The 13,943-nt window shown below is 39.9% G+C and overlaps 1 protein-coding gene across 4 annotated transcripts in view; it reads right to left on the reverse strand.

The window, feature by feature from the left end:
- Positions 1–479: 479 nt before the first annotated feature.
- gabra6b (gamma-aminobutyric acid type A receptor subunit alpha6b) overlaps positions 480–13,943 on the reverse strand; it is an 80,000-nt gene continuing 66,536 nt past the window's right edge. For all 4 annotated transcript variants that reach the window (XM_026372758.1, XM_026372759.1, XM_026372757.1 and 1 more), the window contains 2 exons: positions 8,324–8,580; positions 480–3,381 (listed from right to left, as the gene is read on the reverse strand). In XM_026372758.1, coding sequence (XP_026228543.1) covers positions 3,369–3,381; positions 8,324–8,580 — 270 coding nt within the window. In that variant the 3' untranslated portion in view covers positions 480–3,368. The remainder of the gene's footprint in view (positions 3,382–8,323; positions 8,581–13,943) is intronic.

Here is a 13,943-nt window from a genome sequence, read left to right on the forward strand (position 1 = left end):
CAGGTTCCTGTTCATATATAGCTCATAAAACATGATTCTGTGTATGTGTGTCAACCTACACTATAGTGTCCTAAGCTGTAGTGTTTGGACATATTGAGACTGAGACCAGCCACACATTATATCTCATATGACATCTTTAGTATGATTATTAGACATAAGCCACATTAAGTGCAGAGCATTCATATGTGAAGTAAGAATAATTGTGTGAGTGTTGAAATAAATATAGTTAAATATTCTTATTTTCTCAATGAGGGAAATAATTATCCAGGGAAAACTGGAAAAGACAATTGAAACACATATTGTTTCTGTAATGATAATAAGATGAAAACCTTCCCTCGCAATACAGATTGTACTTTCCAAATTCCACAATGAGCAGAGCCTCAAAGGTTACTTCAAAGAGTGGGATACAGTATCTCACTGCACGGTGGTAGTTTTATAAAAAGACACTAGAAGAGAGAAATACATGTATGTACATAATTAATCTTTATTGAACATACTAATATACAGCCCCATGGGAGAAGTAAGTAGGACTCCATTTATTAACAAGAGACAAAAGACCTGAAAATGCAAATCTTGTCTTCTGTTAAAATAAAACTCCTCATGACAATAAAAATAATGGAGAGTCATGTGTACATGAAGCAACTGCAGAGAACTTAAACTACTAAATACTGCTGTGGTCTGTCATTCAAACCAATATGAATGGTTTGAATGACTAATACATATGCTAATACATCATATTCACAAAATATACACGTTAAATAACATGGTAAATCATTCATCGTCTTCTAAACTGTGTCCACAATGTCTTTGCAAAAGACAGCATAGAAATAAAAAAAGAAAAGAAAAGAAAAGTGAATAAAGCCCATGCTTGTGGAATAAAATAAAATGACAAGAAGGACAGTTCATGGCTGCAATAACCAAAACAAAATTATTCTATATTCTATGGAGTTCACAACCTTCTACATTCAACAACCCTAACAAGCACAAAAAGGGTCGGAGGTCATGCAAGTGCAGTTCTCCCGGTGGTGCAATGGAGCTGTCAGGTTTTCCCGCGATAGAGCCTGACATACAGGGCAGTAATAGCTGAGGAGCCCTGTCTCTTCAGCCTCTACCTCAAAGACAGAGGAGAGGAGGGTGATGAATGGAGTGGAGAAAGAGGAAGGATACAAAGGGAGTTCACACACTCTGACACTGCTGTTGTTTCAGTCCCCTAGTGCACAAGTGAATAAAAAAATAAAATAAATAAATCAAAACATGCAACAACAGGCTGCGTAAAATGAAAAATCTGACAACGCCAGGCCACAGTTACACATCATTTTAATGCCGACCGATCAGATGTTTAAAGTAGTGTCCAGTGTCCAAACCAAGCAGGTTTCATTTTTCTATCCCTGACCACAGCAAAGAGTTTCAGTAGCTTAACCCTAACGTTAGTTACAGCAGGTTAGCTGCCATTCACAGATATTGTAGAAAAGTGACCGCTTGAAATCCTTGGCACTAGATGCAAGATGCTGTTTCTCAGAATTGTCCAATATGGATGTTCTTGCCTGGCGATGAACTTGCTTGTTTGCGATAGACTTACGTGTTTTTAGAACCAGTTTGTGAAAGCTGGGTGTTAAGGAGACAACCTCAACCCTGAAGGATCCCATCAGAGTCTGTATTGCATGTTTTTATTGCATTGCATATTTTTATCTTTACAAAGTTCAGGATAAAATGTTTTAATCATGCATTATTGATTCACTATTAAAGTGTTGATGAACCGAGCTCTGCCATGAAGGTCTGTTAATAAATCAAACTGCTGAAAGAAATACACAGAACTTAAAACAAGTGAAAACTTCATTCCCAAGTGGAATAAAAAAAACAAAAGAATCCATAAAACACTATATTAATGGACTAAAACATGTTATTTCTTCAATGCAGTTCCTTCAATAACTCCAACTCTCTACTATAGATTTTCTAACAGTAGGTTTGTGTCGAGTTTCAGTTGAATCAACTAAACAGCTGGTTGGGCACAATTTTCAAGCTACAATCCTCTTTTCACGCAGTGCTTTTTATTTTCCTGTGTTAATAAGCGACACCTTTAATGAGAACATCCTTGTGGATGATGGATGAGGAAGGAAACGCACACCAGCTTATATTTAGACACCACTTTAACATGTTAGCTGACTTTAACATGTTCCCTGTTCTGCTTAATTGGAAAGACTGCAATATCATATGCAAATCCACCCGAGTGGATTATAAATGAATATGTTTTGGCGTGTTGTATAATTGATGATGGTAGGAGTTTCGTTTTTTTTTTTTTTTCTTGTACATTTCGATGAAAATCTGAAGCCAGAGCTGTCGTCTCAAGAAATAATTTGCAACCACTGTGGAAATCCTTTAACTTGAACTAACTATAGGGCCTGGATCCTCTCTGGGGAAACATCCCAGGCTACAGTAGGTGAGGAACTGTATGAGATGCTAAACACTAGTAGTTAACTGGATTTTTATTTCCTTCTACGAGTTTCTTGTTGCAAATGTGCAAGTGTCCCAACCTAATACCTCTGTCCTACAACACTATGGCAGTGTCCTTTAATTATTCCTAAAAATGTATGTACTGTATGGAAAAGTGCTGGTGAGCGACATGTGCGCATGCATTAGATTATTTTTTGATATTTTCATGTGCACATTTCTTCATCCACATGTCCATGTGACAGTAAATGTTCAACCAGGCAAATGTATCTGGAGCACACCATGAAAACGCTTTGAAGATTTGCGTTCACATCCTCTGTACACCATTAGAAATTTAGCAAACAAAAAAATCGAGAGTTGGTGAAGAGCAGAGAGAAGAAGACGGAGTAAAAAAGGTCATTCACCCAAACTTTATCCAGAGGAGCCAAAAAGTATGCTCATCCCCTTTAAGTGTGTTCAAAATATCAAGGGTTTTAAACACACATGCAACTTTGCTGTAATTCGTGGGAGTGCATGCATGTTGCGTGCATACAGAAACAAATACAGTACATACAGCAAAGTAGTGGCTCTGCTTGTGGTTCTGCAGCCTAGCTTGCTTAGCTGTTACATCTGGGACATGTGTCAGACACTGAAAAAAGAGTTTTAATATGTGACATTCTGGGGAAGAGCAACAAAGAAATGTGGCAGACACGTGAGACAGGACTGGTACCTGTTTGAAATGGTACCAGAGCTTGGAACAGGCTGTGAGCTCCTGGGTTGAGTTGGCAATAAGTGCTGGTACATCTGCTCTCAAAACACTCACTTTCCAAGGGAGAACTAATGAAGAAATACAATGCACTGAGGCGGCTTGGCAAGTGTCTTTCATTTATTGTGGATGCATATGCGTCTGTGTGTTATTTCTAGAAAGACAAACTCTTCATTTATATGGTATCCCTGTAAGAGAAGAAGAGAAAGAGAGGTAGTTAGAAATGGCAACTGACGTCTGTGTGTGTGTGTTGAGAGGAGACAGGAAGAGCAAAAGGGACACTCACATGTGCTGCCTCAAGTAAATAAAGGTTTTCTCTTAGAATTATGAAATATATTTTATCATATGCAAACATATGACTATTTGCATGCAAACACCTACACACACACCTACTCCCTTTCACATGCGTCCACATCTGCCTGCACACAAGCACCAATGAACACTGGTATGATGTAACAGCATGCTCCTGTTCAGTCTTGCTGTGAAGGCTGGCATCCATTTCAGGCTGAATTTAAAATTTGATTTTTTTTTTTTTAGTCCCTCACTGCCAATGTTGTTCACAGAGACCTTGTGAAACTCGTCTAGGAACCTCTGCCAGGTAGTTCACACCTCCACCTCCTCCACCTGATGTGCTATAGCAGGAGACACATTTGACAACACTGAGAGCCATTTTCAGCCAGAAAATTTGACATGGCTTCTGGCAAAAAAAAAAAAAAAAAAAAGTATTCTGTGTGTTTTGGTTGGTTGGTAGGTGAGGAGGCATTTAGGGACAGAGTATGCACTGGAAGCTCATGTGCTTTAAAAGCAAAACATTGAGGTATCATGCTGTTAAACTCAATTGATTCAGTGCAGTGTATGCGTGTGTATGTGTGACCACTGACGTTCGGTTTCAGTTTAGCTCCTTTAACTGTATTTTATATGCTCAGTTTTCACCAACTGGCAGATTTAAATGTTGTATTTGTGAACATTTTGGCTAAATAACAGGAAGCCTGGGCATCTGCTAAAGATCGTGTGTTGATTTATGCAGCCATAAGTGTCAATGTGAATTGTGTCACTACAAATCACCATTTAAACCTCCCACAGACATGTCTCTATCCGTCCTGACCTCCAGTAAGGGTCCTTAGGTAAGACCTCCTAACAATTATCCTGCCAGACTTTGTAGCTTTTACCTCACTGTAAGTCCCTTTGGTTAAAAGCGGTTAAAAGCGTCTGCTAAAGGACCGAATGTTAATGCAGTGATAATATTACAAATTCATACATTAGCATTTCACAGAGAACCTACAAAAAAGAAACCTAACTGTTCAAGAAGACTAAGAAACACCAGCTCATATGAAATCATGCTACATGTAATTCTGATGGCCATTTCTGCACTAAAATTTTGTCAATGCACTCAGCATCTTTACTCTTTCTCAGATATTAGAAACAAAAACATTTATTTACACCAGTCCTAAATGTATTAGTCATTATGTTATCCAGTATGATTTAAACTGAGTGTTTTGCTCTAAGAAACACTGACAGGTCACGCCCCTGCTGGTAGACTGATATTGGCTCTCGCAGAGACTGAACTTGTGACCTTTTGGTGATGGAACCATTTCTCTTTAGATGAGGCTGCCGCACTTACATTAACTGTTTTGTTGCCCAAGTAACCACATGGCCAACATGCATCTAAGCATCAGTACAGAAGATTAATAAACAAGACATCGGGACAGTGCTACAGAGACCAAATTCCTATTTGCTCTGAAACGACTGGATAATTAATGCTGAGTAGAAGAGGTAGAGGGACACCACTCTGCTTTGCCTCTAGGGCTGTCCTGCCTTAACAAAGATGAAGCAGAGTACAGGCAGCTCACCAAAGGAGAGAGAGAGAGCTGGAGGAGAGAAGGAATTTAGAGACAGGAAGGGGGAAGCAGAAAGAGGGAGAGAGTGTGTGTGAGAGAGTGACACTAAGATGAAGTGAGAAATAGAGAAAGCAATTGAGTGTGAGGGATGGCAGGAGAGAGAAAGAGCGTGTATATGTGAAGTGAAAGTCAGGGACACAGAGCAGTTTTCACGTGTGATAATTTGTCTTCTAAGGATTTGTTCACATTTCTACGCTTCAGTGTGCACATAGATATATCCATGCACACGCGGGTGAGAAATGCAATCATGCAAGCACACACAAACTAGGTGACAACGGTGGATGTAGCAATTCCCAAGAGGCCACGGAGAGAAATATGATAAATGGGGGATCACTGCTTATATCTGTCTTCTTTGCTTCCTGTCTGAGTGGCCTGTAATTGAATGATCATTACACCAAAGTTACGGCTACGGCCCCACAGTTGAAAATGAGAATTGAGTTAGAAACAGCATTTAGCGGTTTTGATTTATGAGCGACAATGGGGAAGTTGTTTTTCAAGCCTGGCACTCTGATGGGCAATAAAGAGGAGCAAGGCTTTTCGCCTGCTGTACCCACTCTGACACGCATGCACCAGTCAGTCAGCCAGCCAGGCAGCCAGCAACCAGTCTGCCAACCAGCTGGGGCCCTTCATGAGAGGAAGTGTTTTCAGCAAATTTGTTTCCTTCATGTCTCACCCTGAATGGTGCTATTCATTAAAATAGCCTCCAGTCGGTAGGCACTGCTGCCATTGCACATTTATACACTTGTACGCCTGTATCCTCACAGAAGTAGAGGCACACACAACTCCACCTGCACACACACACACACAAACAGATTCTCTTTTCTTCTGGTCCAGCTCATCTTTGCAGGAGGGCTTTCCATAATAAAAGCAAAGCTACAAAGAGAGAAAAGGGCTCTGTTGCATGTGCTGCTATCTGCTTTCAGCTAGGAGCACTGGAGCTGTATACTTATTTCTATGAAGTGAAAAAAGACAGCCGGCTTTCATTTAATGGATGTAATATTTGGATTAAGGTCGATCTAACTCAGAATGCAGGGGTCACTAATGTGGGTGGTGCTCTGTAAAAATAGCAATGAAATGTAAAGTGTTAACTGTGGAATCGTTAAGCATTGTGCTGTGGATATCACTGAGAAGCACTACATTCTGCAGTAACTCTGTTATGTGAATTACTGGCACCTTACCTCACACTAAGTCACTTATTTACCATTTACCATTGACCAGGTCTCACATCAAATAACAATAGTACTTAGTGGTGGCTCCAACTCCAATGCACTTGAAGCTGCTTCACTCCACATCACTCATGCAAATCCCTTCCCAATACAAATCATTCACTCTCTTCACTTGCTTTGTTTGTACAAACTCATACACACCTTTATAGTAGATTACGTTTTATTTCCCTATATTAACACCTGTCGAATCACAGAGCCTGAAGGCCATCACTCTGCTGCTCTCCAATATGCAATTTGTCAGGATCTGCTTTCCCGTTTAAAATCCCTATCAATTAATAGAAACAGTTAAGAGAGTGTCACTAAGACGGTTAGTCACACAGAGCTATCCTGATGCCTGTGAACACTGTCGCATCATCTGACTTGTCTCAGCTCAGACCTCAGGGCTTTTCCCTTTTTAGACAAAAGAGCAAGACAGGGAATGAAAGGAGCTGAACCCACACAGTAGAAAAGCCTCAGGACTGGTGCTGCACATCGATATTGTGCACATAAATGCAGAACCAGGCATATCTGTCTGTTTAGAGCACATGGTTGGGACAAATGTGCTCACACACACACAACATAAATACCTGTGCAACCCCCAGGACTCAGGAAGTGTTAAACCCTACAGCATCCGTACAGACGAGAGCTACATACATTTCTTGTCCTCAAAACACTGCAGCATGATGTTTGTTGACAGACATATTGCTTTGGTTATAACCGTGTTCAGAACACTACTGTGTGTATCTACAATCAATAAAAGCTCACATCATGAGTCATGTATATGTCTCACTTTATCATGTGCATTTGAGAGCGACCACTTCTGAAAATTCTGTGTGTTGTTTCGCAGTATTTGTTTGCTGCTTCTTCATTTATTACAATACATCAGATATCATGTTTCAAACTACTGCAGCTCGGCAGCACATATTAGTCAGGAATGAGAGGGACAGGGTGTGACAGAATTTTATTAATCTACCATCTGAAAATCAGGATTTAATTAATATTTTCAATCACATATCTGATAATGCAGAATCACTGCAGTGAGAGATACCCTAATATAAAATGGTAATTAAATACGTGTCTGACACATTCATACAACATGTGTAGTTTACTTATTTTTTATAAGAACTTATATATACTGTAACTACTGACAAATGCAGAGTCCATCAGTATTGCCCTGTGGTCTTTGTACCTATAATGCAGCTACTGAATTGAAAGACTGTAAAAAATCTTCAACTCTGCTGATATATTTAAGAAAAAAACATATGGCAAATAATTAGAGCTGCGCATCTAAGACACGTCTCTTCCCACTGAATAGACTAGTGTGTGGGCTTTTAGGCTGGCAAACACACATAGAAAAGAAACAGAACATATTGTATGTGTACATCAGACACACACACACATACTCATGAACACTCAACAGAAGAGGTGGAAAAAACTGCGCCGTGGTCTGAGAGATGTAAATTTTACCTGCATTATTTGAATTATGTCTCTGTGCACTGAACCATTAGGAGTGGTTTAAAACAAATATGGCTAAATATGGATTACTGTACTCTAATCTAAACATACATTACAGACTGTAATGGACACTAAGGACTCCATTAAAAATGTTCTGTTAACATTTTGAGTGAAAAATGGGATATGCAGATGCCTACGCTGAATTATTTCTAAACTAGCACAGTCACTGTTGTGCAATATTTTATTTATGAAATTTAGGAGTTTCAAGAGGTGAAAAGTCTGATCCTGTTTCATTCCCCACACTTACAGCAGCAGTTCATCTGCTGCATGTCTAAACTGGCTGTTCACGTTTCCTACACGTAATGGCTCATAGCCACCCTATTTAATATACACACAAGTACAGAACTTGGCTGAAGTTATGCAAGATTTAACCAAACAAATTATATATTCAGTGAGGAGGTAGTGAGCAAAAATAGACCCACCATCTCTCTCTGACTTACGCAACAAACACCACCCTGTGCTCAACAAAACAAATGCTGGAATTGTTTGTATCAACCGTGCCATCTGTTCACCTGGACATCTCCATGGTGTCCTTGGTGAGATAGACGATCCAGTAGACCAGGTTGAAGGCGCCAAACGAAAGGGGAAAGAGGATACGGGAGTATTTGTCGATGATACTGGTCCCAGTCAGAACATTGTTGGCCGGTACAGCTGAACCCTGCTGCAGGAAGGCGTGAGCGTTGACAGGAGGGTTGGGAAATGTTTTGGCAGGACGGTCAAACAGCGGAGCAGAGTTCATCCTCTTCTTCAGCACACTACTGGCATCCACCTGGGAGAAGCAACGAGAAAGATATAGAAACTGTAAGAGGAAATTTACATTAAACAGAATATTGAAGGGTGTGATATGAGGGTATTAATAATAAAGCTAGAGCTGTGCTGTTGGACCTAGAGACTCAGAAAATCGTCTTCGTCTTCTGTGCAAAGAATGTTAATACTGTAGTGGAAACTGATTCAGCATATGAAAAGACAAGATTGTATAATAGTTAAACTGGAGACATCCTTCATACATACCACTTAGAAAAGAAATCCACCCTAATGTTGGTGCTAGATTTTGACTGATGTGAGTTGGTCAGTGTGTGTGTGTGTGTGTGTGTGTGTGTGTGTCTGCAGAAGCACCTCAGTAATTCAGCTACTGTATGTTCTCCTTTTGATTTCAATCAATCAGTTTCAAGAAGATTCATGCAGTTAATGCATATTAAACAAAGGAGGATCACTCTACATCAACACATGGTTATTGCTTTGCCTCATTAACTTTCAGTAAACCAGTGTGAACCCAGCACATGATCCCTGCTCCAAAACTTGTAAATCAGATACAGTAAAGAAGAAGGTGTGCATCTGGGAAATGGGTAAAGCATCACAGCATTGCCTGTAGGTACAGTCAGGAACAGCGAGACTACAAGCAGCGGAACATTCTTGTTAATTCCTTTGACATTATAGTTGTGCAAATGAACATTAAAGAGAAACACAACCAAATATACTGTATAATGATTAGAAGATGAATATGAGATTCCAAATTTCAGCTTTTATTTATATTGCGATGCTTTAAATAACATAGAACAGAGTACCTTCTGTATCAGATCACCTACATTTTAAGTCAGTGCCCTCCACTTTGTCCTATGAAAACCTCTTTTTTGCAAACTCTGTGCTTTAGACAATCATAGCATGTTTCATTTGGAGTCTGCATGCATTTTGCAAGTGAATGGATCAGAAACCAGTTCCTGATCACACGTCTTCAAAATATCTAAAGCCTAGAGTTTGAATAGTAGTTCACAAGTTTTAAGAAGTAAACGCTCTATATTCACTCACTCATCCCTCCCTTAGCTGTTGAATGTATTCAGGACACAGTTGACACGTTTTCCAAACAATCTTGGAGCAAAAACTGAACTTGAAAGATTTAGGTTGGATTTGTGAGGCCACATGATTACATGTTTTTCTACAGGTTGACACACTATTAAACTGTTACAATCCTCTGGCTGATGGGAATTCTTCCATGTATACACGGTGACCAATTCTGAGTTATTAATGTCACAAAACTGCAAGAGTTTCATCAGCAAATGTAAAAACTGCAGAAAACTGAAAATGGAAACATAAAGGGCATTTGTGTAGAGTGTTGTGAAGTGTGAGTAGAAGTTGTGAAGCTTTTTGTGTTGCCGTGCTCATACATAGACATTTCTGGTCTTTAACCTAAATCTAAATTACTGAATTTGAATGTTAAACCATAAAAAAGTAATCCATGGGATCGCTAATACATAAGATCCTGCTTCACTGTGCTATAATTCTGCTTATTGCCGAGTACAGAGTGTGACAAAGAGAGAGCGGGACGAGAAAGAAAGACATGATCAAAGATTTAAAAAAAAATCCTCCAATTCTCTTCAGACTTCATTAGTGTGAGACGTTTCTTTAAGGGAAGGCAATCGACAGTAAAACAATCTTATCAGCATTTCACTTCCGACAGAGGCGAGAATAAAACTAATGGAGTGCTGACAGAGGTGTGAGAGGTAGGAGAAGGAGTAAAGAAGAAACAGCAGATCTGAATTTGCAAAACCCTGTTGCAATAGGACAGGAGGAATGTCTGCAAGAGGAAGTGGATCCAGGTGATTCAGCAACTGATCATCCAGATGTTAAGTTCACTGACATCACTCTAACAATCAAACAAATAAACAATTTGTTTATTTTTTTCTGTAACTAGTGTCCAACTCAGCATTGCATGTGGCTTGAAAAGTCAGACCTGTCATTATAATGTTTTCCTTTTAAAGTACATTGTACTATAAGTATTGAACACGTCCCATGCATTAGCCTGGGTGGCACGTGTTCTCAGCGCACAGTAAAGTATGTATGTGCAGCTGATCCGATACAGAAGCTATTTCTGATAATAACAACAGTCTTACTTGGCTTCTTTCTGGTCAAATCCCAGAGGGATCAGCTCCTCTTCTCTATATCCACTGCTCCAGATTTCAACAGACCCACTTTGATACAGGGAGGATGGGCTGATTGATGGACACACAGTATGTATGTTGTTTGGGTGTGGGCATACAGTGTGGGGGTGGGTGGGAGATACAAGTACTTGTGTTTCCATTTGTTTTATTATACATTTGTGGGTGTATGTGAAATAAGGTTACACTAACTATGCATTATCTATATGTCTGACATGGCAGTAGGTGCATGCAGGTTCACCTCTGTAGGTGTTGCACTAGGTTGCACAGGATGCACTTTATGTGTTTTGCTAGGACAACTTAGCAGTCCTCAGCCCCATGTTTGTCTTGTTGCCGTTTTATGTAGCACCATGGTTCTGGAGAAACGTTGTCTCATTTCACTATGTACTGCTTCAGCTATATGTGGTTGGAATGACAATAAAGCTTCTTGACTTGACTTGACTTGACTTGAGTGGGTGTTCAAGCATGCAAATGAATAATGGGAAATGGCAGAGGTTAACATATGTATGTAAATGTATTTTATATTCATGTATTTAAAGCGAGGCAGTCACCACCCTAAACTCTACTATGACACTGTGTTTTTCATTGTGCAGCTTTACAAACTAAGGGAATAAGAATGGAAATGTAAAACCCAGAGATGACCTCATTTAGTTTGTCAATCAGTGGCTTGGGTTACTGTACAGTCATCACAAGTGCTGCAAGATGCAAATTACACCAGTGAAAATGGAATAAAACTGAGAAATGAAAGCACCTTCTGCCTGATCAGCTGCAAAAAAATGTTTCACAACATGCCCTAAATATAGCTCAGCCTAATTAACATATACTGGACAGCTCAGTTACCATATTGCAGACATCCAAAACACTCTGACTCCCACCTCCTAGTTACATAGGTTTACTCAGTAACATCATCACCTGATGAAAAATAACCACTAGGCTGCTATGTGATCTCTTCCCAGAATCTTAAATTAAAGGTGAAAAGAGAGCATCATCACCATCTAGGTGCAAAATAAAATATGCAGCTCAAAACAAACTCAACTGCAAATACATTTTGAAGAGAATATACTTGCAACAGCCAAAAAGACTCATCATTTTAGAAAAGGGATATTTAGTGGCCTGAACAACAGTAATTGGCTGTGGATCAGGAGGAAGCGAAGTCATCAACCAATCATGGGATCAGTGGTTCGATTCCCGGGTCTTCCTGTCACATGTACACATGCCAAGTGTCCTTGGGCAAGATACTGAACTCCAGGTTCCCCCCAGTGAGGCATTGTGTGTGCAAATGGGTGAATGGGAAGCAGTGTAAAAGCGCTTTGAGCACCAGTTAGGTAGAAAAGTGCAGAGCATTTACGATTAGTGGTAGGTTATTGAACATTAGAGTTAGCGTTTCTTTTACTTTATTTATTGTTATTACAATAAGGTCCTTATACAGTATGCCTGGAACAGTAGCTCTTGGCCGCCACAGTTACCTCTTGTTAAACACATTGATTCAGATTTCTCCTGAAAAGATGGCACACTGTCCACTGCACAGCCTTTGTTCTTAAAAAATGAACTTCAAAGTTGAGCTAAGAGACAAAACATCAAGACCCACTATGCTAAACCGAGTGGGTGTTTGTCAGTCACATCAAAAATACTTTTGCCACTGCTCATCATGATTGATGATGATGATTGTTAGAAGTAATGCTACATCAGGAAACACTCGAATGTGTTTTGGTGAATGTAAACATGAATGTGTTTGCTAGAAAACTCCACCTGGTAATTAGGGCCTTATACAGTACATGTCATCTGCAGTTGTCAACACTTTTGCCTGATCCTGAAAATCCTCGCAGGCATTCAGTCTAATTATCAGGATGCCAGGACACCAGGACAAATGCTGGTAAATCAGAACTGTCCCGACTTAATCAGGATGTCTCTTCACACAAGCAGTGATCAACAATCCCATAATTACCAGCACCTGTGGCTGGGCCTATAAATAACGTCCTTCTCCTTCAACCTCTTTCTCTTTTCTTTTATTTCCTCCCACAAATGTTTGATTTTCTGTGAATTTCCTGCACCACCTACTCATATACACCACTCACAATGCATGCAGCACCGTTTACACACACTTCTAAACAACCCCCTCACCTTTGTATTTACAGTTGTATATTTGATTCATCAAATGAACCATTTAACTTATGTTATTGTGAGTGTTTCATTTCTGTTATGGCTCTACCTGACAGTCACAACGGGTCGTAATCGTGACTGAGAGATGGCTATTTCTATTCCCAGAGATACACCATTGTTTTTCTCGTTTTCTGTGTGTAATGAAGAGTCTTCCCTCCTACATGTTTGGTGAAAGCAGTCATTTTCCATGATGCATCCCTCCCACTCTCTCTTTCTCTCAGTGTAACTCTCGCTCATGCACACATACAGTGAAAATACAAACCACATGGGCCCCTCACATCCATCTCTCCATCTTGCTACACAAAAATGGACTGGGCCATCTTTCTCAGCCCCCACACTGCTTCATTGTGGTGGCTGCCCTCCTTCTTGTGAGCCTGCAGTGATCTGCTGGATATTCCCTTAATCTATGGCTCTTACATAATCTGTGGCCACATCGTTCACAGAGACAGTGACTGTCACTCTCTGTGGTTATCACACAGCTACAGGGCAGAATAGAACACTAGAAGGAAGGGATGGATAGATATACTGCAGATGAATGGACAGAAAAGACATTGTATAGTGTTAGTATTGAATTGAGGGGGTATAACTTGCTGCAGATTATAGTATGTAGTTGTGTGTTGTAGTGGGGGAACATGAGGACATGTATGGATAGGTTTGTGCAGTTTGTGTACGTGGACAGCACAGCGGAGGAGAAAAAGTCTATGTGTGTGCTAAATATCTTTATATATTTATCATTATATATCTTTACATGCTAGTGCATGTTTGTGTGTGCACATATGAAGAGTCCGGGGGAGTTCTTTTTTTTTTTGTGGGATGAGGCAGATGATAAAAGAGAAATTGTAGAGAATACATTGTTTACATTGCACATAATGGATGTGTGACTGCAAATAAGCAAACGGGTGAACAGCCGGGAGAAGCAATATCAAATATGCTGCATCTCGATGTAGATATTGTATTGTTGATATAAACAGGAAGCAAAAGCGCCTGAATACAGTTTGGAAATAGAACCAGTGGAACAGCTGGCTTTGACCTTCACCAA

This window comes from Anabas testudineus, chromosome 14 (assembly GCF_900324465.2).
Source record: "Anabas testudineus chromosome 14, fAnaTes1.2, whole genome shotgun sequence".
NCBI classification, from domain to species: Eukaryota; Metazoa; Chordata; class Actinopteri; order Anabantiformes; family Anabantidae; genus Anabas; species Anabas testudineus.